This window comes from Myxocyprinus asiaticus, chromosome 1, assembly GCF_019703515.2.
Source record: "Myxocyprinus asiaticus isolate MX2 ecotype Aquarium Trade chromosome 1, UBuf_Myxa_2, whole genome shotgun sequence".
Classification (NCBI taxonomy): Eukaryota; Metazoa; Chordata; class Actinopteri; order Cypriniformes; family Catostomidae; genus Myxocyprinus; species Myxocyprinus asiaticus.
In genome coordinates this window covers 64,314,257-64,341,275 of record NC_059344.1, presented here as the reverse complement: position 1 = coordinate 64,341,275, position 27,019 = coordinate 64,314,257, and the positions used below count along the sequence as shown (strand labels likewise).

Below are 27,019 nucleotides of genomic sequence, written 5' to 3'. Positions count from 1 at the left end.
TGTAGCTGTTGTTTTTCCACAGAAAGAGAGACACATGAGCGCAAGAATGACGGTGATCAATTGGTGCTTCCCCTCTCAAAGGATTTCCGTGTTTACATCTCTCGCGACAGCGGCTGCGGGTCCTCATGGCTTTCATCAGGCAGAACGATCGCGTCAAAGAAAGGTATTTCACTGCAGTCGCGCCGACGCATTGCGCTTTCATATTCGAATATGTTTATACCTGCAGCTCGAAATGTTCTGGAGATGGTCAAGGGTGTGCTCTCTCATGTCGGTGCGGGCCACAGCACTCTGACTTAAGGCGCAGTGTTGCACTTTAGCTCGCTGAATCATCCGCTTCGTAGGCCAGTGTTGTCTTAGCACAACAAAACACATTTTACAGTCTTACAAAGCGTCGCGTTTCCATGCCGCACATGACGCATGTCTATCTGCTGAGTTAAAGATGTTTTGTTTTGATCTTAACATAAACCTTTCCCTATGCACAGTCTTCATACATACCATACTCAAAAACTCATAAAGTAGCCTAATTGGTATTTTGAATATAACATTGGATCTTAGTGAGATTTTTTTCCCTACTGGACAGAAACATGCATGTTTAAAGGGATAGTCCACCCAAAAATGAAAATTATCTCATTATTTGCTCACCCTCATGCCATCTCAGATGTGTATGCCTTTCTTTGTTTTTTAGAAGAATATTTCAGCTCTGTAGGTCCTTACAATGTAAGTGAATGGTGACCAAGTCTTTGAAGCTTCAGAAAGCACAAAAGCAGCATAAAAGTATTCCATAAGACTCCAGTGGTTTATTCAATGTCTTCTTAAGCAATTTTGGTTGAGAACAGACTGAAATATAACTCCTTTTACATGGTACATCTTGCCATTGCAGTCTCCTGGCACGATCATGATTTCAAGCTCGATTACACTCCCTAGTGCTTGACATGTGCAGAGCTAGATGGCGCTAGGAAGTGTAATCGAGCTTGAAATCATGATCGCAAAGGAAGGAAACGGCTGATGTCAAGAGTTACAGTGAAAAAGGATTTATATATTGGTCTGTTCTCATCCAAAACTGATTAGATCACTTCTGAAGACAAGAATTAAAACAGCTGGAGTCGTATGGATTACTTTTATGCTGCCTTTCAGTGTGTTTTGGCGCTTCAAATTTTGGCACCCATTCACTTGCATTGTGAAGCCCTACAGAGCTGAAATATTCTTCTAGAAATCTTCATTTGTGTTCTGCAGAAGAAAGTAGAAATGCTCAATATCCAATAGAGCTCTTTAAGAATCAAATGACAATCCTGTAGAAATTTCAGTTTCAAGTCTTATTTGGCTCTTAGATGATTTTAATTTGAACCCATTAAGATCCTTTATCATGTTAGAAGTATATGCAGTATTTAGCTAAACAGACATGTGATCGGATTCCTACTGGACTGTTTGACTAGAGTGGAGAGCTGTTCAGTTCATTTGTAAAATTCATCACTTCTTTGTTTTCTCACATCTGTGGTATAGTTTGTTTTCCCCTTCTAGCTGTCCTGTTGCAACTCACTGTCTGTACTCGCAATCTCTTCTATGTGTCTGTTCAGATTTTCACTGTTGTTGTTGGATCTGGAGGAACATTATTTTGAACAGCACACAGCATATAATCTGACCATCAGAGGTACAGAGGCAGACAGGTGAGCTGAAATGATCTTGAATAAATTATGAGGGAAATGCGAGAGGGTCGCGATATAGAACACAGCAGTCCCTGCTTGAAATAACACCCAAATGGATTAACAAATACCAATTTTCAGGTGTTTTTTAGTTTATCCAGTGGGATCGTTTTTGATTTGTACACACATCCACAATGGATTACATCCATGCATACATCCAGATGTTCACTGCATGGATGAATACTGCTGAAAAAGTCTGATCGATGTTTATGTTTCTCTGTATATGCAGACGGACCAGTGGCTCACTAAAGATATGTTCCAAATCTGTGATTTTTGAGCCAGATGGCACAACAGGGCCTGTTTTAAAGGTATCACCATCATTTTATCACTAAACATACTGTGAACTGGTCAGCTGATCCTGTATTTGCTATGATATTACCATAAGAAAATGCAATCTTATTGTCTTTCATATAGATTCCTCTAAAAGACTGCAGAGGAATAGAAACAGTGGAGGAAAATGAGAGCAACCTATTTATAGAGTAACAGTTTTTTAATTACTGTTCACATGAATGCATTGATTTGTTTATTGATATTCAGTTACTTATACCAATAGTAATGGATGTTGTTGCATTCATACTATTGCAGTGTCTTTTGTGAAGTTTTCTTGTCCTTGTTTCATTTCCTTTTCTTGTGCGTTTGCAGAAGTAAACCTGCCTGTATTCTCATTGAAACCAAGCTGGTGAGTATGTGTTACCTTTTTACATTTTTTGGTTATAGTTGTCCTCTTGCAAGGTTTCAACTGATAGTATTTTTTAACCAAGTCTTTTTGCTTTGTTGTTGCTTTGTGACAGGTCTATCTAATTAAAGAAGGAAACGTGGTTGCTCCATATAAATATGAAAGGGTGAGTTTATTTTTTGTGCCTGTGGAAGTACCATGGTACTTTGATGTATACTATGGCACTGAATGATACCATATTCATGTATCATGGGATTTAGATGTAATTTCAAATGATGCCATGTCCAGAAAACATATATATATCGGGAGCAATTATAATCCATTTTGGTATTTTCTTCTCTTGCTTATTCTTTCTTTGTTTTGGCACATTTAAAATGTTAAATTGCCATTTGATATTTGCCTGTGTGGTATTTAGTCACTTAACTTTTTCCGCTCTAGTATTGTCATTGTAGACGTTTGTGTAAATAATGGTTTCTTTTTACATGTTAGGGAGAAAGAAAATTCATATTCCAACTGGATGATTCCAGAAAAACAGAGGATGTTGTTCAGATATTACTGCAGGTTTGTCTGTGATTTTGTTTTTCAATTAAAGAATGTTCATTCAGACTTTCACATTGTTTGTTAAGCAATATTGCTATTTTTATAGTTACACAGAGCAACCTGTCTTGATAAACTGGGCGACCAGACAGCTATGGTTAGTCAAATTATACAAATACGCACACTAACAAATTTGTTGTTATGAGCAGTGATTGTTGCATCTCTGAATATCTCTGTGTTTCTTCGGTAGATTGCAGCTATCTTGCAGTCCAGACTGGCAAGAACCTGTTTTGATAAGAACAGGTAACATCAGTGTCACGTTCATTTATTTAGCTTGCTTGTTCTGGAGATTTCGGACTAAATGAAACTGATAGCATTAGAGTTTCTTTGAGATTAATCTCTTAATCTAGCTGTTAAAACCCAGTCACTTGCTATTTCAGCATTGTGGTCAGGCAGAAAGATGAATTTAATGGATGCTTATGTGTTTTATGCATTTATTTATTGTGTGTGTTTGTCTAGTTTTGAGAATGTATTCGAGCGGCCACACATGGAATGTGTGGCAGAGATGGTTTCTCCTTTGGTGACAAACGCTGGTCACGTTTGCATCACTGACCTCAATCTATATTTCCAGCCTATGAATGGTTATCCTGTATGTTACTTTCTTTGAGTTTTCTTTAAGACATTTTTCTCTACTGAGTGTGCAGCACCTTCACTGCTTTTAATGTGTGTTTCTGAAAGGATGCTGTAGTGCGGATTGGGTTACACAGCGTTAGATGGATCTACAAACGAAGACATGGACTGAGACCTTTGGTGAGTGTGTGTGTGTGTGTGTGTGTATTGAAAGTGTGCATATTGTATATCTGGTATGTATGCATGAATGGTTTATCTGGTTGCAGAGATGCATTCTTTTGTGTTTTTATGATATATTTTAATGTAATGTGTGTGTTTAGGGTCTTGAGGTGTTTTGCACAGAGAATGATTTGTGCTCGGATATCTACCTGAAGTTCTACAATACTAAAGACAGAGATGAGCTTTACTACTACATTGCAACTTTCCTTGGTAGGTTTCATATGTTTATGTATCCTAAGATTTTATCTAAGATTAATTTACATTATACTCTGCAGGAAATTCCAATTTAAACCAGCTACTGACATGGTTGTCTTGATGGACTACTAGATATATTCAAGGTCGACCTGGTAGACCAACTTGTTCAAGCTTGCTGGAGGTGGTAGACAAACTTGCAAAAGGTGGTTGGAGCTGGTAGGCTAGCTAACTTGGTCAAGCTGGTTGGAGCTGGTAGGCTAGCTAACTTGGTCAAGCTGGTTGGAGCTGGTAGGCTAGCTAACGTGGTCAAGCTGGTTGGAGCTGGTAGGCTAGCTAACGTGGTCAAGCTGGTTGGAGCTGGTAGGCTAGCTAACTTGGTCAAGCTGGTTGGAGCTGGTAGGCTAGCTAACTTGGTCAAGCTGGTTGGAGCTGGTAGACCAACTTGGCCAGGCTGGTTCGAGCTGGACGACAAACTTGGTCAAGCTGGTTGGGGCTGGTAGACCAACATGGTTAAGCTGGTTGGAGTTGGAAGACCAGCTTGGTCAAGTTGATTGGAGACTGTAGACAAACTTGGTCGAGCTGGTGGACCAACTTGATCAAGCTGGTTGGAGCTGGTAGATCAACTTGTCAAGCATGTTGGAGTTGGTAGGCCAATTTGGTCAAGCTGGTTGGAGCTGGTAAACCAACTTGGTCAAGCTGGTTAGAGCTTGTAGACCATCATGGTCAAGTTTGTTGGACCAGGTGGAACTCGTTGGACAAGCTGGTTAGACCTGGTGGAACTGGAACTCATTGGTCAAGCTGGTTAGAACTGGAAGACCAACTTGGTCAAGCTGGTAAGACCTGGTGGAACTCATTGGTCAAGCTGGATAGAACTGGTAGACCAACTTGGTCAAGCTAGTTAGAGCTGGTAAACCATCTGAGTCAGGCTGATTAAAGCTGGTAGAACGTTTTGGTCAAGCTGGTTAGAACTGGTGCAGTAGACCACATTTTACCAACAATAAACCAGCTTGACTTTTGATGGTTGACCTTAACTTCACAAGCTTGTTGTCCTGCTGATCAAGCATCTTAACCACCTGGGAACAGCTAGAACCCATGTAAAACCAGCTATCTTCAAATATTTCCCAAAACACAGCTTAACCTAAACTTGGTATGAAATGTTTTTTCCAATTGGTCTAGAACAAAAGAACTGAATTTAGAGAAGTAAACATAACATTGATGTGTTGTATTTGTGATGTAGAGAATCATATGACTGAACACACAGCAGAGAGCTACATGCTGCAGTGGCAGAGAGGACATATCTCCAACTATCAGTACCTGCTACATCTCAACAATCTGGCAGACCGCAGTGTAAATGATCTTTCACAGTATCCTGTGTTCCCCTGGGTCATAAGTGACTATAGCAGCTCACAATTAGGTCAGTCTCTCTATAACACACACACTTCAATTGGTCCCAAAAAGCACTTTAGTAACACTTATTGTATAGTTGTTGCATAATATAACATAATATCAAAAATAAGTGTCATTAATTTTAAAGACAGAACAAGCATGTTGATTTTGTGAAAAGTTCTAGCAGCATTTAAGTGCAGATGCAGTTTGATATTATATTATCTTTTGCAATGAAATTCATACATTTTAAGTGTGACTTAAGTGTCAGAATACTTTTTTGGGTCAAAGTCTGAAATATATGTGTGTGATTGTTTTTTTGTTTTGTTTTACCAGACTTGTTGAATCCTGCTTCATTTCGAGATCTCAGTAAACCAATTGGAGCTTTGAACACAGAGAGACTGGAGAGATTACTGGTGAGAATCAAGTGTACACAAAGACATGCTCAATATGTTCAGATCTTTTGATTGTCTTATAAAAGTTCTGGATGTATACGATTTGTTTTTGGCTTAAGTTTTGTGTGTGTGTGTGTGTGTGTGTGTGCTACAGGAACGTTACAGAGATATGCCCGAACCTCATTTTATGTACGGCAGTCATTACTCATCGCCTGGATATGTGCTTTTCTACCTCGTCAGAGTTGGTAAGTGCTTATTTTTTGTCTTGTTTTAGCTTGGCTTGGCTTGTTTTTTTTATTATTTTATTTAATTAAATGTTTTATTTACTATAATAATTTTTCTTTTCTTAAACTTTTTTTTAATGCAAATTTATTTGCAATACACTTGCATACACTTAGGTTGAAGTCATTAAAACTCATTTTTTAACCACTCCACAGATTTAATATTAGCAAACTATAGTTTTGGCAAGTCATTAAGGACATCTGCTTTGTGCATGACATGAGTAATTTTTCCAACAATTGTTTACAGACAGATTGTTTCACTTTTAATTGACTATATTACAATTCCAGTGGGTCAGTTTACATACACTAAGTTAATCTGTGCCTTTAAGCAGCTTGGAAAACTCCATAAAATGATGTCAAGCCTTTAGACAATTTGCTAATTAGCTTCTGATAGGAGGTGTACTGAATTGGAGGTGTACCTGTGAATGTATTTTAAGGCCTACCTCCAAACTCAGTGCCTCTTTGCTTGACATCATGGGAAAATCAAAAGAAATCAGCCAAGACCTCAGAAAAAAAATTGTGGACCTCCACAAGTCTAGTTCATCCTTGGGAGCAATTTCCAAATGCCTGAAGGTACCACGTTCATCTGTACAAACAATAATAAGCAAGTATAAGCACCATGGGACCACGCCACCATCATACCGCTCAGGAAGGAGACGCATTCTGTCTTCTAGTGATGAATGTATATTGGTGCGAAAAGTGCGAATCAAACCAAGAACGACAGCAAAGGACCTTGTAAAGATGCTGGAGGAAACAGGTAGACAAGTATCTATATCCACAGTAAAACGAGTCCTATATTGACATAACATGAAAGGCTGCTCAGCAAGGAAGAATCCAATGGTCCAAAACCGCCATAAAAAAGCCAGACTACAGTTTGCAAGTGCACATAGGGACAAAGATCTTACTTTTTGGAGAAATTTCCTCTGGTCTGACGAAACAAAAATGTAACTTTTTGGCCATAATGACCATCATTATGTTTGGAGGAAAAAGGCTGAGGCTTCACAAAGCCCTGACCTCAATCGGATAGAACAAAGTTAAACCATTTAAAGGCAATGCTACCAAATACTAACAAAGTGTATGTAAACTTCTGACCCACTGGGAATGTGATGAAAGAAATAAAAGCTGAAATAAATCATTCTCTCTACTATTATTCTGACATTTCACATTCTTAAAATAAAGTAGTGATCCTAACTGACCTAAGACAGGGATGTATTTGGCTAAGGTGTATGTTAACTTCTGACTTCAACTGTATTTTCATTTGGTACTTGATGAATGTAAATTTTGGACACTGCCTGCAGTTCCATGCAGCATTTGCTGAAGCGTCATTTGCCTTCCTGCAGCTCCAGAACACATGCTGTGCCTGCAGAACGGACGCTTCGACCATGCGGACAGAATGTTTAACAGGTATTTGCACCAACACACCAGCACATAAACACACACACTTACTCAAACTTTTCAATAGACTTCACAGAGATATATATTTGTGCATACAGTGTTGGAGAGACATGGAAGAACTGTTTAGAGGGCGGTACTGATTTCAAAGAGGTGAGGAAAAATGCATTTTGTTTTATATTTTACATTTTGAAAAGTCCTGCCTCTTTTATGATCATATTGCAATATTGAACCTTTAATAATTCTGTGAAATGAAGCCAAAGTTACAAGACATGAGTAATTTGCAAATAGGTCCAAATTTGAGTAAAGTCCTTGATGTGTTTGTGTGTGTGTGTTTGTGTTTATCAGCTGATTCCTGAGTTCTACGGGAACGACAGCAGCTTTCTGAAGAATCTGCAGCATTTAGATCTGGGCAGGAGACAGGGAGGCAGGACAGTAGAAAATGTTGAGCTTCCTCCATGGTCATCAGGTGAATGTCTGTTTTTTTTTTGTTATATCTGTCTCATTTCCACTGTCTTTCTTCTTCTGTTTCGTCCTTTATAAATTTCTCTTTAATATCAGGACTGGCAGTAAAGAATATTTACAATATATTCTTGATGATTGTTTTGCTGAAATAAAAGTAAAGGAAAATTGCAGACATCAAGTTAAATTTCATAAAATATTGTACCAATAGGTTAATTTCCACTCTCTCAACTCATGACTCAAGAAACTGTGGAAGTAGCGAAGTTGTGGGAGAAGTTGGTTCTTTTCAGTATCAATTGGCTTGCACTCAGTCCGAATCAAAATTAGCTTTAGAAAGTTCTGCAAATTTGTTCTTTCAAACTGTCTGTTTCAGTGAATCAGTTCAACGGTACATATAAGTAATATGATTAAATGTAATTCTTGTTTATGCTAAACATGCCTTGATTATTTTTAGGTTTGTATTGTATTTTAGCTCCTACATTAAAGGGATAGTTCACCCAAAAATGAACATTCTCTCATCATTTACTCACTCTCATGTCATCACAGATGTGTATGACTTTCTTTCTTCAGCAGAACACAAACGAAGATTTTTAGAAGAATATCTCAGCTCTGTAGGTCCATAAAATGCAAGTGAATGGTGATCAGACTTTTGTAGCTCCAAAAATCACATAAAAGAAACATAAAAGTAATCCATATCTTCAGAAGCAATATAATAGGTGTGGGGGAGAAACAGATAAAAATGTAAGTCTTTTTTTTACTCTAAATCTCCACTTTCACTTTTACACCTGAAAGTCACATGTGGTGCCTGTCGCGATTATTAAATAATCGTCTGCTCGTGGTTATTTGATCTAACTGCGGTTATTTGAGACAACCACCATTATTGTGCACTTCAAATTCCAATCACATTTTAATGCCCAAATAAGGGAATTTTAAGCGAATATACTGTACAAGTGCCATGAATGGCACGTTTGTGTGTCATTCAGTTGAACTCCGAGCGTCACTGAGCTCAACCTGCAGCTCCTGTCCGGAAGAGCGCGAGAACCGCTTCCCTCACGCGCACGCCGTTAGCAGACTCCCGCGAAAATATAAACAAACAAATATAAACTTTGATAGTCGGCTTCACTTTAAACGATCGTGTAATAGCAAATGTTACTGGTCATAGTAGGTTCATACACGCAGTGACACAGAGGAGGTGACGCATGCTTGCTCTATTTCTGTTGAGTGATAAAATGATGAAATAAAAGGTTTTGCTTCACGAGAAATAAGGGCTCGTGGGTTTAATCAAAGAGCATTACACGTGTGAAAGTGAAGAAATTAAGACAGAAATATTTACTATTGCATAATATAAATATAAAAAACAATCTTTAAATTTTCAAAACAACAATGTTAATGTAAACCTGACCAAAACTAAAGTTGACCAAAAAGAGAGACATATTTGAAGTATTGAGAAATATTTCTATATTTAAACATTATTATTTTTCATGTTATTTTATTAAGCCTTAAAAGGAAATCACATTTTATTATCTGATTTATATCTTTGAAGGTAAATATGACAATTTATGTGACAATTAATCGTGAAAGTCCTAAAAGACACAATTAATGGACATAATCACAATTATTTGTTTGACAATTAATCGCCAGCCAAATTTCATAATCGTGACAGCCCTAGGTTTAGTTTCACTTTCACATCTGAAAGTGAAAGTGGAGATTTAGAGTAAAAAAGGACTTAAATTTTGATCTGTTTCTCACCCACGCCTATTATATCACTTCTGAATATATGGATTTAAACACTGGAGTCTTATGGATTACTTTTATGTTTCCTTTATGTGATTTTTGGAGCTACAAAGTTCTGGTCACCATTCACTTGCATTGTATGGACCTACAGAGCTGAGATATTTGTCTAAAAATCTTCATTTGTGTCCTACTGAAGAAAGAAAGTCATACACATCTGGGATGGCATGAGGGTGAATAAATGATGAGAGAATTTTCATTTTTGGGTGAACTATCCCTTTAAGAATTTTAGTCAACTTGACAACAGTGTCTGTTTCGTCCAATATTATGGTTTCTCCGATTGTACAAAAACATGCTTTTAAACCATTTCAGAACAAGTAAATATTAAGAATGAGATTTTAAATATCGTCAAAAGACTGCAAAAAAAAACAGCACCCTCTTCACTGACTTTCTCTAACTCTTTAAAAGATTTTTTCATGTGTATGTATGCACAGATGCAGATGAGTTCTTACAGAAAATGCGTTCAGCTCTGGAGAGTCAGTATGTGTCTGAACATCTGCATGAGTGGATTGATCTAATCTTTGGATACAAACAGAGAGGAAGTGAAGCTGTGGCTGCCCATAATGGTAAAATGAATGAATGCACTCTTGCAAAGTACCACTAATCATTTAAAGGGAATAGGGATAGTTAACATTAAAATGTCGCTTTTATAATGAATGCTAAATACTTACATGTTTCAATGAAATTAAATAGGAACTGGTGCTGTAAAGCTCCAAAAAAGTACAATGCATGTAGAACATACAACTTGTGCACCATATTTCAAGACTTCAGTAAAAAAAAAATGATGAGAACATATTGAGAAATATCATGAGAAAGTATTGCATTATTTATAACAAATAACTATAATGTCTGCTATGTTACAGTTTTCCACCCATTAACATATGAGGGAGGAGTGGACTGTGATAGGTAAACATCTAATTCAAATATCTCTCTCTCTAAAATGTTTGTTCATGTTTAGATCATTGAATCTATTTTTGATGCAGTTTTTGTGTGTGTTTCATTTTATGTCAGTGTACATTTGTCAGTGTGTATATGTGTGTTTCTGCAGTATTGAGGACCCTGACCAGAAAATAGCCATGCTGACTCAGATTTTGGAGTTTGGTCAAACGCCACGGCAGCTTTTCACCACTCCTCATCCTCAGAGAATCACTCCACGCTTCCACAACCTGTCAGCAACACCCAGCCTCAGCAGCAGTGACTTCTCACCAGGTGTGACACTGAATATTAGCTGTGTGCAAAATGAGGATGCACTGCTGGAAAGTCCAGCTAAAAGCCGCTTTGATGATAACAGCTACACTATATTGCCAAAAGTATTCGCTCACCCATCCAAATAATTGAATTCAGGTGTTCCAATCACTTCCATGGCCACAGGTGTATAAAATGAAGCACCTAGGCATGCAGACTGCTTCTACAAACATTTGTGAAAGAATGGGCTGCTCTCAGGAGCTCAGTGAATTCCAGCGTGGTACTGTGATAGGATGCCACCTGTGCAACAAGTCCAGTCGTGAAATTTCCTCGCTACTAAATATTCCACAGTCAACTGTCAGTGGTATTATAACAAAGTGGAAGCAATTGGGAATGACAGCAACTCAGTCACGAAGTGGTAGGCCACATAAAATGACAGAGCGGGGTCAGCGGATGCTGAGGCGCATAATGCACAGAGGTCGCCAACTTTCTGCAGAGTCAATCGCTACAGACCTCCAGAGTTCATGTGGCCTTCAGATTAGCTCAAGAACAGTGTGTAGAGAGCTTCATGGAATGGGTTTCCATGGCCGTAGAGTGCAGCTGCATCCAAGCCATACATCACCAAGTGCAATGCAAAGCGTCGGATGCAGTGATGTAAAGCACGCCGCCACTGGACTCTAGAGCAGTGGAGACGCGTTCTCTGGAGTGACGAATCACGCTTCTCCATCTGGCAATCTGATGGACGAGTCTGGGTTTGGCGGTTGCCAGGAGAACGGTACTTGTCTGACTGCATTGTGCCAACTGTGAAGTTTGGTGGAGGGGGGATTATGGTGTGGGGTTGTTTTTCAGGAGCTGGGCTTGGCCCCTTAGTTCCAGTGAAAGGAACTCTGAATGCTTCAGCATACCAAGAGATTTTGTACAATTCCATGCTCCCAACTTTGTGGGAACAGTTCGGGGATGGCCCCTTCCTGTTCTAACATGACTGCGCACCAGTGCACAAAGCAAGGTCCATAAAGATATGGATGAGCGAGTTTGGTATGGAAGAACTTGACTGGCCTGCACAGAGTCCTGACCTCAACCCGTTAGAGCACCTTTGGGATGAATTAGAGCGAAGACTGCGAGCCAGGCCTTCTCGTCCAACATCAGTGTCTGACCTCACAAATGCGCTTCAGGAAGAATGGTCAAAAATTCCCATAAACACACTCCTAAACCTTGTGGAAAGCCTTCCCAGAAGAGTTGAAGCTGTTATAGCTGCAAAGGGTGGGCCGACGTCATATTAAACCCTATGGATTAAGAATGGGATGTCACTTAAGTTCATATGCGTCTAAAGGCAGATGAGCGAATACTTTTGGCAATATAGTGTATTTTACATGGTTTATAGCAGGGTTGCGCTGAGCTTTTTCTTATTTATTTACTTCAGTGTTTTTTCTTTGCACCTGCTGATAACTTATCAGGTGTGCGGTGGTTTTTTTCGACTTTTTTTAATTTCTAATTTAAATGACAATTCTGCATCCTGTTTGCTGCTTCAGTTCAAGTTAAATTGGAATTTAAAAGACATTCTCAATTTATTTCTGAATTATACAAATCCCTGGTTTTTAGCTGGTCCACGCGGGTTATTAGCTGTTCTAAATGGTTAGTTAGCTGAGCTTCTGGCTGGTAAGGCTGAAATCAGCATGGTAGACCACTTGGGACCAGTAGCAAACCAGCTACAACCTTCCAAAAAAAAAAAAACTTTACCTCCATAAACGGTCTGACCTGGTTTTTCCAGCTGGGTGTCCATGAGTACTCTGTGCCTATGACAGATTTTGATGCATTATTGTGTTTTCTGGTCAGTTTCTCCCAGTATGGAGTCATTTGAAGACCTCACAGAGGAGAGTAAGAAAATGGCCTGGAGCAACATGAACAAACTCACACTGCAGTCCTGCCACAAACTACACAAGGAGTGAGTATCTGTTTGCATAAATATATGTCTGTGCATGAGAGTCATAGAATAAGTATTGAGATTTTATGTGCTTTTGACCCTTACGATGTATGTTGTTTTGGGTATTCAGAGCAGTAACAGACATTGCTGTGACCCTCAGTGGAGACTTCGTCTTCTCAACATCTCAAGGTAAAAAATCCATCCATTAGTTTATTTCTTTCACTGACAAATTCCCATAAGTAATTCCCAAGCTGCTAAGATTGATTTCTCAGACCTTTAAAGGGATGGTATCATATTGTTTTTTTAAAATAGTTGTCCATCATTCCCTGAGGTCCACTTATAACGTTAGTAAAGTTTTTTGCCTCAAAAACTCATCATTTTGTTTTTCATGACAGTTTTCCATCCTTTCTTTGACCCTTAGAAAAAAATTACCTGTTTAATTCTAAAACTTCTATACAAACAAGTAAAAGTCCTATGATTAGATAACTTTTGCATGCAAAATGAGTGACCAAGCTTGGTAGGGGTTGCGGGTTTGCTGCCGGGTTCTCTGTAGTTGTTTACTGCCCCATCCTTCAACAACAGACACTTTAAATAGTAACAGATTCAAACAACAATCTGCGCTGAAATATGCCGCTCACCGTTAACCTTGTGCACTGTTCGATCATTTTTGTTTCTTTAATAAAAATGGTATACTTCATCAAAAAATTGGACTGGATTCTATGAGTTTAGGCTGTGTAAAAAAAAAAAAAAAAAAAAGCGACACTTGTGTTGTTCACGGTCAGATTTGACCGTCCATAGAAAATGAATGGGTGAGACTGAAACACATCCACAATGCAGAACACATGCACTCTCATACACACACAAATACGCACAGGAATGAATGGCCAAGACTTTAACAGAGAACAATTTTTTTTCTTTTAATTTGTCAAATAAAATCAATAATTCTGCCACAATGCAGATCTCACACACACACACACACACACAATTTAATGGGTTAGACCATAATGCATCCACAGTACAGAAAACACACACATACACAAATTTATCTTGTTATTACCAGAAATTAATTAGTGGATCTCTGCAGCCATTTACTGATTATTTTTGTCATGACATGATTTTCAAGTCATGTAATTATTAATTTTTTTTGGACTAGGTGGCAGTAGTCTGCCCCTAAAACTAGGGGAGGGAATCACAAGGTACAGTGTATTCATGAAGTATTCAGACCCCCTAATTTTTTCACATTTTCAGAATCGGAATCAGAATGAGCTTTATTGCCAAGTATACTTACACATACAAGGAATTTGTCTTTGTGACAGAAGCTTCCAGTGCACAAACAATACAACAACAAGAACAACAAAAAAATAGAATAAAAATTAAAAGCAAATAGAAAATGAGTGTATATATAGAAATACACAATATGACAAAAAAAATAATTATATATATATTGTACAAATACAAATCTGTTATATACGGATAGTGCAAGGGAATGTAATGGCAGATGAGGTAGGATATGCTGGATAAATATAAACAGATTTGGAGAAGATGAATGGGCAGCTATACCACCTGCAAGAATTTGGGGCCTCATAGACAACTATTACAAAAGACTGCACGCTGTTATTGATGCTAAAGGGGGCAATACACAGTATTAAAAACTAAGGGTATGCAGACTTTTGAACAGGGGTCATTTCATTTTTTTCTTTGTTGCCATGTTTTGTTTTATGATTGTGCCATTCTGTTATAACCAACAGTTGAATATGAGTCCCATAAGAAATAAAAGAAATGTGTTTTGACTGCTCACTCATGTTTTCTTTAAAAATGGTACATATATTACCAGTTCTCCAAGGGTATGCAAACTTTTGAGCTCAACTGTATTTGCAGAAAATGACAACTGGTCAAAATAACAAAAAAGATACTGTGTTTTCAGACCTCCAGTAATGCGAAGAAAACAAGTTCATATTCATTTTTAAACAACACAATACTAATGTTTTAACTTAGGAAGAGTTAAAAAAAAATCAATGTTTGGTAGAATAACCCTGAATTTCAATCACAGCTTTCACGTGTCTTGGCATGCTCACTACCAGTCTTTCACATTGATGTTGGATGACTTTATGCCACTCCTGGTGCAAAAATTAAATCAGCTCGGCTTTGTTTAATGGCTTGTGGCCATCCATCTTCCTCTTGATCACATTCCAGAGGTTTTCAATGGGGTTCAGGTATGGAGATTGGGTTAGCCACGACAGAGTCTTGATCTGGTGGTCCTCCATTCACACCTTGATTGACCTGGCTGTGTGGCATGGAGCACTGTGAGTTGGGGAACATTGTCAGAGCAGAAGGAGGCAAGTTTTCTTCCAGGATAACCTTGCACGTGGCTTGATTCATGTGTCCTTTACAAAGACGATTCCAGCCTTGCTGAAGCACCCCCAGATCTTCACCGATCCTCCACCAAATTTCACAGTGGGTGCGAGACACTGTGGCTTGAAGGCCTCACCAGGTCTCTGTCTAACCATTAGATGACCCGGTGGAGGATCTGTGACGATCTGGGGGTGCTTCAGCAAATTACATCTTCTTTAAAGTTGTTACATCTGTACACCAACTTTCATTGATGTAAAAGCATGTTCAACCGGCTCTCGTCTTCCCCGTTAACTCCGCAATGCTATCCGCTCTGAACAGCTGGAAACCCGGCAGATGTACCACACTGTCTGGAATGGCTTCACTCAGCCAGGTTTCTGTGAAGCACAAGGCAGCAGAGTTGGAAAAGTCCTTGTTGTATGGGTTAGATGTAGTTCATCTGTTTTGTTAGGAAGAGAGCAGAGATTCGCTAGATGAATACTCTGCATCACTGTTCGAAAGCCGCGCTGACGGAGCTTGACCAGTGTGCCGGCTCGCTTCCCTCACTTGCGTCTTGTAGCGTGCTTGAACAACACAGCTGTGCCTACAAATAAAATGTCCAGCAAAACATCTGAATAGTCAAAAACTAAAAAAGATTGTCTGGTATTTGCTGCCGAATGTTCAACAATTTGTCCCTGGTAAAACTGATTGGAAAAAAATTACTAAACACAGGACAAACAAACAAAAAACAACAAAAGAATTGGAGAGCTCCACACTGAGGCTGCCATCTGCTGCGCCATCTTATATTTTATTATGTTGCAGCCTTATGCTAAAATGCTTAAAAAAAAAAAAAAAATTCACATCAATCTACACTCCATACCTCAATGACAAAGCAAAAACCAGATTTTTGATAACTTTGCAGATTTATTACAATTCTGAAATATCACATTGACATAAGTATACAGACCCTTTGCTATGACACTTGAAATTTAGCTCAGGTGCATCCCATTTCTCTGGATCTTCTTTGAGATGTTTCTACACTTTAATTGGAGTCCACCTGTGGCAAATTCAATTGATTGGACATGAATTGGAAAGTCACACACCTGTTTATATAAGGTCTCACAGCTGAAAATGCAGATCAGAGCATAAACCAAGCCATGAGGTCAAAGGAACTGTCTGCAGAGCTCAGAGACAGGATTATGTCGAGGCACAGATCTGGGGAAGGCTATATTAGACTCTGGTCTGATGAAATGAAGATTGAACTTTTTGGCCTCAATTCCAAGCATCATGTCTGGAGGAAACCAGGCACTGCTCATCACCTGCACAATACCATCCCAACAGTGAAGCATGGTGGTGGTAGCAGCATAATGCTGTGGGGGTGTTTTTCAGCGGCAGGGACTGGGGGACTGCTCAGGGTTGAAGGAAAGCTGAACACAGCAAAATACAGAGATATTCTTGATGAAAACCTGCTCTAGAGTGCTCAGGACCTCAAACTAGGCTGAAGGTTCACCTTCCAACAGGACAATGACCCTAAGCACACAGCCAAGACAATGCAAGAGTTGCTTAGGGACAACTCTGTGAATGTCCTTGAGTGGCCCAGCCAGAGCCTGCACTTGAACCCGATTGAACATCTCTGGAGACACCTGAAAATGGCTGTCCACCGACGGTCCCAATCCAACCTGAAAGAGCTTGAGAGGATCTGCAGAGAAGAATGGCAGAAAATTCACAAATCCAGTTGTGCAAAGCTCGTCGCATCATCCCCAAAAACACTTGAGGCTGTAATCGCTGCCAAAGGTGCTTCAACATAATACTGAGTGAAGGGTCTGAATACTTATGTCAATGTAATATTTCAGTTTTTTCTTTTTAATACATTTGCAAAGTTATCAAAAATCTGGTTTTTGCTTTGTCATTATGGGGTATGGAGTGTAGATTGATGTGATAAGATAATAATTTAAAGCATTTTAGCATTAGACTGCAACATAACAAAATGTGAAAAAAATACAGGGGTCTGAATACTTTATGAATGCACTGTAACTGGCAATACAGTATAATATCGATATTTAGGTCACGATATGATATTATTGCATTTATTTATTTTTTTGTGCAGTGTGATTCAAAAGTTTTATATATTGGGATATTTCACTCAGTGTTTCTCATTGTCTTCATCGGACTTCACCAAATCACCAAATGCATTGTTAAATTAATATAAAATGCCAGTATATGCCATAAGCATATAAGACCATAATGGCACCCTTTTTCCTACCTCTACCTTAAACACATTCTCATTTTCTTCACGTTTCAACTTATAGGTCTGCAGGTATTTACTGGAGTGAAATTAACAAAGTTGCTTATTTGCAAATGCAAAGTTATAGTATAATTGAGAAATTTAAAGGTAGAGAATGTTTAAGTAACAAACATGTTTCTCTATAAATGGTCTTTTTGAAATGGGGAGGAAGTTTTGGGTTCTTAAATGTATTTTTTTCTTAGCACAAACTGTATTATCTGAAAATATTCAGAAAAATAAACTTTCATTATATTAAAAATAAAAATAAGGATTATTGCCATATACCCATGGATGCAATTAAACATGTAAAATAAATAAATGAATAATTAACTAATACAATTAAATATGTCCATGAATGTAACAGTTAACTCTTATATTTATGACTTAAGAATGCCTATGTCATTGGTCCTCATGTAGACTCTACATTGAAGATGTTCTCAAAAGATGGTGCCCTGCAAAGAAGCACATCCTTCTCCAACATGGTAATCTGTTCAATCATATAAAAAGGAACATAACAGTACATAAAGGCTTGTTTTACATCCAACTAAAACACTCAGGCTTTAATTTGAATCTTTGGCTTTTAAGGCACTCTCATCCTGTCTGATTCTGCCTGAAGATAAGATTGTTGTGTGTTCTTCATGGGACAATAACGTGTAAGCGTTCATACGATAGCCATCTTCATTCTGTCACCATCAATATTTTGCCTCCTAAACTTACCACAGGTCTTTCTTTGACCCCTCACTTGTTTCCTGTAGGTATTTTTACTCAGTAGCATATGGAAGACGACAGGACACGTTGATGGGTCACGATGATGCAGTCAGTCATATTTGCTGGAGGGACGACAAACTTTACACAGCATCCTGGGATTCCACTGTGAAGGTAGTTTCATGTAGACAGACTTTTGTATGTGCATAAAGTCTGGTCCACATTGCAGCTTATTCTGGCCATGAACCAACTATTTATACAGTAAGGAGCTGTCTGAATAATGTGTTAACATCCAATCACGGTTTTGTGTTTTAAGTAATGTTTGGGGGGTACTGTGAGCAAAGCAGAATATACGGTTTGGCTCAAGGATATCTTGTTTGCTTTCCAGTAAGTGTCTCAGATAAAACTGCTAAAGGCAATGCAAGTTGATATATATAACACATTTCATACACAGCAATAATTCAAAGTGCTTTACATGCAGTAGGCATGAAAAGAGAAAGAAAAATAAAGGTGCATAAAAGGCCATTTTACAATCTATTAAGAATGCTAAAAAGGTCATGAACCTCACATACTTTAGCGATTCGTTCTTCTTCGGAGGCGCTCATTGTAAACACAACTTTGCTTTATGGTGGACCGATAAAACCTTTGCACCTTCACTTTTTACGCCTGAAATTGCGTAAAGCCAGCAACATTTTTTTAAAAAAATTTTTTTTAATGTCTTGCAATTTTTGTGTTAAGGTATATAAGAAAAATGACAGTGGTATATTCAAACTAATTGCATTTCCTTTTACCATTATATGGTTTTAATAATGAAAGATGCTTCATACATAATTTTCTTTAAATATAAATGAAAATCTCCTGTCCTGACTTGTAAATGTCTTCCTTCTTTCTCTGTGTTTCTTTGACAGATTTGGGAGTGTGTAGCAGCTGAAATATCTGATAATAAAAGGACTCCGTTTAATCTGATTGCTGAATTTGAGCATGAGTCTGGGGTTCGTATGGACACATTTTCTAAATTGATATATAATCAGTTGTGTTTTATTTTTGGCACTTTCCTCAAATAGGGTACAAACAAACACTTGAAACTTTTAAAATGAGGTCAAATTTTTGTATAAAGCATCAGTGATAGGAGGTACTTAACTTTCAGACAAACTTTGTTTGTCCACAAAAGCGGTTTTTCCATCTCAGGAAGTCAAAAAAATTTATATGCGCTGTTTTAGTTTAGATTTCTTTTATATTAGGTATGCCATTTTTGCAATCTTTTTACGAAATTTGTAAAATTGTGTCTGAATACAGTTTTAAACCCATAAACGTCCTGTAAATTAAATAAAAGTACTCATTTGGTAATTGTTCTTAATATAACTTAAGCAGCATCGTTGAATGGTTTAGCTTAACGATTGAGAAAATGGATAGAAATATTTACTTATGTTATTATGTTCCCCAGTCTAGTGTTGGGGTGTAATATGTGTTGTGCGTGTGGATTCCCATCCCAACCATCAGACCAAAAAAAAGAACAATAACAATTGAAATCAAGAAATTGTAAGTTTATTAAATGAATATGAAAATTGGAGAAAACGTCAGAATGACCAAAGGCCAAAACAACATACAGAACTGCTTAAAAAAAAAAAAAAACATCAAAGCAAGTTACCTAACATATGAAAGTACAATTATACTTGCCTAACATCACTAACAAAAACAGAACAAACAATATCAAATAAACAGGGCAGGTCACCCCCTACTCTCCAAACTCAAACTTACGAGTCACATAACTCACCAGCAAAGCCAAAGAACAGATGGATAAGAAACAAAACACAGTTTGGTCTGGCGACAGGGAAGAGAACCCAGGAGCTCTCACACGCTGTCCTAGAGTTCTCAAAGATCCACTCTAGGATGAGCTCCCCCGACGTCCGGTTTACGCTGCCTTTTAAACCGGCGAGCTAACTGATTTGCCAGTACACATCACATGGACATCACTCAAGTTCATCTGTACCTACTGAAAGAGAGAGAGGGACAAAGAGAGAGCAAAAAACATACAGAACACCCATCTCTGCATCAAATCAACACCAGATCCTATAGGGACGTAACAATGTATTGTGTGTGTGAATGGATATACAGTATATACACTGATCAGACACACATCGATTATCTCATTACAATGGCACCTGTCAAGGGGTGGGATATATTAGGCAGCAAGTAAACAGTCAGTTCTTGAATTTCATGTGTTGGAAGCAGGAAAAATGGGCGAGTGTAAGGATCTGAGTGACTTTGACAAGGGCCAAATTGTGATGGATAGACCACTGGGTCAGATCATCTCCAAAACGGCAGGTCTTCTGGAGTGTTCCCAGTATGCAGTGGTTAGTACCTACCAAAGGTGGTCCAAGGCTGATCGGGGTGTGTGTGTGTGTGTGTGTGTGTGATATATATATATATATATATAAGTACTTTTTGTGCTGTTATTTTATGTCATATAATAGTTAATCCAACATATCTCCAAAGAACATGGAATTTGTGTCTTTTTGCTTTAAAAAAGTAAAGGGTCACCAATTTGTACCCTGTTCCTGGAAAATGCCATTCATTTTATGTTGTCAAATTTTAATTAACCTCATTTGCATGTAGTTATTATGTATGTGTGTGAACACATATGCAGGTTAATACTTTAGATCTCAGTCCAGCTGGCACACTCTTGGCAACGGGCACTAAGGAAGGAACTCTGACTGTCTGGGACATCACCAGCCCTCTGCCACTCAATCAGCTCACCTGCCATTCTGGAAAGATCCATCAGGTGGCCTTCAGTCCTGGTCTGTGTGATGCGTGTTTACTAATCAAAATAAAGCATTTATCAACAGCTGTGGTGTTTGGTCAATGTGTTTGATAAATCTGTACATGTATATGTGTTTGTGCGTTCAGACAGCAGACATATTCTAAGTGTTGGTGAGGACTCGTGTTTTGCAGTTACAGATGTGCAGACAGGCATGCTCATTTCTACTGTACATGCAGAGGAAGAACAGAGGTGAGCAGAACACATACTGTATACACTGTACATATATATATATATATATATATACTGTATATATGCATATGAATGCTGGGCAGTAGTTAACTAAAAGTAACAATGCTACTAACTTAAAATTTTTCAGTAGCGTGACAGTAGCTCAGCTATTTTAACAATTTTGTGGTTACTATGGATTTACTACAAATACAATGGTTAAATATGGTAACTGAAGTACTGTAAAACCATGGTTAATTTTCATAAGGGAGTGTCACCCTAATTAAATATATAACTGTTAGGTGATATTATTGAATTCTGCAATCAGAGCTTCCGATTGTTAAATATCTAAAAAAAAAAAAAAACATTCTTTAATCTCGTGCAACCCTGCATCCTCCTGCGCGGACATTGTGTTTTGTCTTCACTGTACGCTATTCATAATTTCATTTCATTTAAACCGACTGATCTCAGTTCAGGACACTCTGGGCTGTCAGTAAAGGGTTAAACTTTTGAGTCATGTGACAAAACAACATGGCGCCAATCACAGCGGAGTTTGTCTTTGGGAGAAACACTAACAAAACTACATCTGGTAAGAAACCTAATTAAGTTTTTACATTGAAACCTGTTTGAGTCAAAAGATTAGAGTCTCTAGTTTCATCCGACATGCCATTTTGAATATTCCAACGATTTATCGCAAAACGGCACACTGCTAAACACAATGACCACAAAAGTGGACTTTAGCGCTATTTTTCCTTACAAATCCTATATTTACTGTGCATTATAACATTGAGAATCAGTCCAAAAGCTGAAAACTTTTGCTTTCAGAGGTTTTATATGGAGTTAGGATGAAAACAAGTTGCATTTTGAACTGTTCTGAGACCAGTGCAGACAGACAGCACACTGGAGGTTAAGTCATTCACTAAATAGGGAACAAGGGAGCATCCTACAGTATTTCCCATGCAGCTAAATGCATTCACTCCTAAAATCCGACCAAAAGTTCAGTTTTCAGACTTTTAATGGTAATTAGTCCATAGATTCAGAATATAATGCTACATTATATTTTAAAATGGTTGGCAGTGATTGGATGATGCTGGTCATTACTTTGAATCAGAATTAATTATGCTAATTTCTGATTGGTAAAATGATTCAGCACTGGCTATCACTTGTTTGTTTGACAGTGCAAAGAGAGAACATTGAGATTTTGTTGTCAAAATATAAAAACAGTTATGGAAAGGAGGAAGCTGGGACCGGCTTGACAAACACACAGACATTGAATAACACTTCTCAGCGTCCAAAGAAACAAAAACACGCACTGCTTTTCAGCCAGCTGCGTCAAATCCTAAAGACATTCAGACACGCGGACAAGCTTCGTACATATCTCTCTCACCTCTGCCGCTGTCTGCTCTCCTTAAATTCTCCTGCCCCCCCGCACCCCCCCCTTTCTAGGGAGGGAGCATCGACGGGTCACACCGGTCTCCGGATCCGACCTATGCATGCCTGGGAGGGGGAAAAGGGCGAAAGAGAGGAGAAAGGGAAGAGGGGGTGGGAATAGAAAAAAGGGAGAGAGAAAGCAGAGAGGGGAGAGAGTCGGCCCCAGATATGCCGTCGAGTAGTCCTCGGCCTGCTGTCCTCCTCCCGTCCGTGACGCAGGGTAATGGCACTGGACCCCTTAGCCGTTCCTTCCGGTTGCCGGTTGACGCGGGTCTCCAGCGCCACCGGATCGAACACTCCCTCGGCGTGGCGACCCCCATTCAGCTCGACACCCTCGCTCTGCCCAGACGCCGCTCGGCTCCACCCTGCTCACCACAGTAACAAGTCAAATCAAGTCAAATGGTTTTTATTTGTATAGTTTTTATTATACCCATTGTTCCAAAGCAGCTTTACAGAAAATCAGCTGTAATGTCTGTAACATCTCAAAATCATGATTAACCAACACTCCTGGAAACATAATAAACTATTTGATATATAAAAAATGTACTTTCTATAGCTTGATATTATTTAAAATTTCACAGCATAGACCCACTGTCCCTATATGAGTACATACTGTACATTTTTTGGAAAACTATTTGCTCTAATAAATACACACACACACACACACATATATACACACACACAGTGTTTGCATGATTAGTAGTGGCTACTAGATACAAATCAAAAAGGGAAATGGAAAATGCCCACAGCATTCGTGCATGGATCTCAGGAGGTAAAATAGCTTCAATGCAGTTAGCCACATTACAAGCTGCTTACAAAAAGTAGCTAACTACTTTTTGAAAGAGTAGCTTGACTGCAGTTTAACTATTTGAAGTGAGTAGCTTGGGAACCTACAGTTTCAAAGTAGCTTCCCTTCACTAATGCACATGTTAAGTGTACAGTATCGCATTTACTCATAAGGACTTCAATGTTTCTACATGCAGAACTGTCCCTGCCAATATATTTTCTGTTTTAAAGATCTGTTTCACTGTTGTAGGTGTATGTGCTGGGACGGTAGCACTGTGTTATCTGGAGGGCTGTCAGGAGAACTCAGTGTGTTGAACCTCCTCAGCAGTAAAGTTATCCATAAGATACCTGCTCACTCAGGTAAACACACTCTCACACTTTGGTCCAAGCATTGCGTTTTTAAGACGGCGTGCCAAGATAAAAAATAGTCCTGCTTTGAAAAATGCAACGTTTTATTTCAATGCACCCCATACGAAATGCACTCGGGACCAAAACTAGATTCATTATACAGGGCTTCCTTGAGACTCATTAGCTGTTCATCCCACAGACTAGTTGATTCGGAAAATATGTAGGTTTGCACATGCCTATTGTGACGATCTCAGCTAAAAGAAATCTTCCTCTTTAAATTATTCCCGGCATCCCTGGAATGTGACGTCATTTCCACAGCAGAAGGAAATATTACCTTCAGTTTCAGGAGACACTCCAGCGTTACACATGGCTCCAACCGGTCAAACTCGCAGATGACGTTTTATTAGTTGCGCTGCAAGCCTCTTCTTGATTTAAATGGAGCGTTTGTTCATGGAGCAGAGTGTCTAATGGCCGTTCTTTGACGGATTGATTCTCCCACTCATGGCGTGGTTTCTAGAATGGAGTTAACGCTGTTGTGCACCTGACGTGACTTGTGACTGAGACCAATGGTGATGAATCAGGGATAGACGGGAAAGAGTAAGTGTGATCTTTTTGTGTTTATTTTTGGTGGTATTGTGAAGCAGTTTCTTGATACTTATTGTACGTTACGTTGATTTGTTTGAATTTAGGGGTGGGGATTGAAACAGTTCCCAGCCTATGATTGAATGGGAGCTCACATGGAAAAGTGTTATTCTGGACTGTGAATTATGAACTCTATGAACTTTTTTGAGTCGTTTTGTACGGATGATTTGTTGAATTACACGAGATAAAAAACTGGATATTTAATGTACCATATGAAAGTCATAAATTAGTTTTTGACTTGGTATGTTTCCTTTGTGCGGTTAATTAAGGATGTGTTCACACTTGGCAGGTTTGGTTCGATTAAAACAAACTCTGGTGCGATTGTTCTGTTAGTGCGGTTCATTTGAACAAGTGTGAACACTGCCACCCGAAACCTTGGTGTGCACCAAACAAGTGGACCAAGACCCCTGAATAGTGGGTCTCGGTCCGCTTCCAAACGAACTCTGGTGGGGTTCGTTTGATATATGAACGCAACATGGACCAAAGACATCTAAACGGACCAAAAACAGGAAGTAATTTGCCTAATACTGACCTCAAGCATAGGAGCTATGTTGCCCATTACAGTTCGGTACAGGCGTTGGAACCACCATCAGCCGTCCTTCCAGCATTTCTTCATTTGAGGAATTCCTGGTGCTGTTTTGACTCCTTTACACATTTTATTAGCTCTTCGTTTGTTCTCAACTGGTAAAAATACCACCATATGTACATATATAAATCTAACGAGCGCATTTCGCCCAGCAGCCAGCATTGTTTTGGATGTTCGGCATGTTCCGTCGCATAAAATACGTCATAAAAGCTGTCAAATCAGGTTGTGACTTTGCCTTTGGTTTTGTATCGTTAGGTTTGGTGTTAAAAATGCCATTGTGAACGCTAGCGAACCAGGACTAAATGTATCATTTTCTTTTTTGGTCCGGACCAAGAGGATCAAGAGAACCGAACTACAGGTGTGAACACACCCTAAGTGACTGACTGACTGACTGACAGAACTTTGTCTGGCTACGGCCAAGCTGGCTCCCGTCTTCAAAATTAATACCGTCACACTATATTAGTACTGTATATGTGGCACTGTAAATTAGCTGCCTACTATTTGCAATGACGCTCTTTTCAGAAGCACTTATGATGCAGTAAAATTCTGTTTTGGTAGCAGAGCATCTTCACCTGATTATTTTTTTTAATGCAGGTGCAGTTTCTTGTATGTGGATGAATGAGCAGTGCAGCAGTGTCATTACAGGCGGCGAGGACAAACAGATTATTCTGTGGAAACCCCAGTATTAACACACACACACACACACACACACACACACACACACACACACACACACACTTGTCAATCAGGTTCTATAAATGCAATTTATCAGACTGAAGTCTATTTTCACCATATGATTTCATGGGTCAATTTTGAATGATGCAGAAAAGCATGAAAACAAGATCTCTGTAGTGCCCTTCATTTATTTGGTCGAAGTTTTATTGGAGAGTTTATGACACCGATAACAGAGTTTTAAACAGATACCACCATCGCAGTATAAGAACTACCTTTCATATTGTATGATGTAGTTTTATATTATTATTTTACCATTTTTAATTAAAAAAAAATTGGAATGTTTTGGATGTTTTCACATAAAAAAAAAAAATCCATCAGTATAATTACATCTATCAAATGAATAACTATAAATGCAATGCTCTAAAGGCAATCACTTCACTATTATTATAATTTTTTTGATGAATATAATAACTAAATAAAATAATAAATTACAAATTGTAATGGATGGCGCTCAAAGTTTACATAAAATTCAGAGATCAACCCGTGGCACCATTATTACAGGTGTTTGAAGTAATAAAGGAGATATATATATATATATAATCAGAATCCATTTACCAATATTTCGATACTATATAATAATAATAATGTCACTTATGTTACCATGCCAAGTTATCTGTTGTAAACTGGGTCAAAGATTTGTTTTGCACCATGCATTTGATTAAAATTTGGGGTATTTACAAGTTATTGCTTAGTTAAGGTTTGATGTCCATAAAGTTTGCTGAAATCATGCCACTCTGTGCAGTTTTTGAGCCATAAACAGTTGATGGAAGTTTTTAATGTGCCTTAGTTTTTAATCATTTGAACTTGAGCATTACTTTTAACACCCTCGTTTTAAATATGCTCATATCTTCTGCAATGATACAAAAAAAGATGAAATGTTATGTATTGGAACAGTAAAATGAAGGTTAGAGTGAAACATTCTGTAACATATTAAGTTATAAAACTACATGGTTATGGATGCCTTTCTGTATATAAAAATCATTTTATATTCATGCACTATTATTTAAAACAGAATGACTAGAAAATGTGTTCTTCAGTGAAGAGCATTTTGTGTGTTATGTATTATTCTTTAAAATGTTCAAATAGAGAGTAAGTCAATCTGGCAAGTTATGCAATATTCTGTAATCCCTCAAAAAGCATATTAAATAGTGACTACATGAAAAAGTTGCATTTTGTACATTTGTTATGCCAGTCTTAAGGTATGTTTCAATGTTTATTACTACTATGGAAATCTTATCCATTCTGTATGTTTCTGGGTTTTGATGTGTGTAATTTATCTTTTTTGTATTCTCCATATTTACATATCAGTTTCAATCTATTTTTATTTTTCCTCAATGGGGAAAATGCTGGAATTCCAAGTTTGCAATGCACTGTTGTTCTTTACCTGTAGGTTATACTGACCAATTATTTCCTTTAAAACA

At 38.3% G+C, this 27,019-nt stretch overlaps 1 protein-coding gene across 3 annotated transcripts; it reads left to right on the top strand.

Annotated features, from left to right (window-relative positions):
• On the top strand, positions 1 to 27,019 carry nsmaf (neutral sphingomyelinase (N-SMase) activation associated factor). Of its 3 annotated transcripts, XM_051668819.1 has the most exons (31): positions 2 to 163; positions 1,575 to 1,664; positions 1,930 to 2,008; positions 2,115 to 2,179; positions 2,343 to 2,379; positions 2,492 to 2,542; positions 2,866 to 2,937; positions 3,023 to 3,070; positions 3,164 to 3,216; positions 3,433 to 3,562; positions 3,652 to 3,723; positions 3,864 to 3,972; positions 5,195 to 5,371; positions 5,677 to 5,756; positions 5,890 to 5,980; positions 7,357 to 7,420; positions 7,510 to 7,561; positions 7,757 to 7,877; positions 10,096 to 10,227; positions 10,525 to 10,567; positions 10,710 to 10,870; positions 12,680 to 12,788; positions 12,898 to 12,956; positions 17,797 to 17,861; positions 17,965 to 18,032; positions 18,135 to 18,258; positions 18,993 to 19,076; positions 20,732 to 20,882; positions 20,992 to 21,094; positions 23,538 to 23,647; positions 25,458 to 27,019. In XM_051668819.1, the coding sequence occupies exons 1-31, from the start codon at positions 126 to 128 to the stop codon at positions 25,550 to 25,552; spliced, it is 2,733 nt and encodes a 910-aa protein (XP_051524779.1). In that variant the 5' UTR covers positions 2 to 125; the 3' UTR covers positions 25,553 to 27,019. The 3 variants fall into 3 exon arrangements, with proteins under 3 accessions (XP_051524825.1, XP_051524779.1, XP_051524924.1); XM_051668865.1 differs by lacking the exons at positions 20,732 to 20,882; positions 20,992 to 21,094; positions 23,538 to 23,647; positions 25,458 to 27,019 and adding an exon at positions 20,317 to 20,725 and having other exon boundaries at positions 1 to 163; XM_051668964.1 differs by lacking the exons at positions 2 to 163; positions 1,575 to 1,664; positions 1,930 to 2,008; ... (13 more) ...; positions 7,510 to 7,561; positions 7,757 to 7,877 and having other exon boundaries at positions 10,673 to 10,870.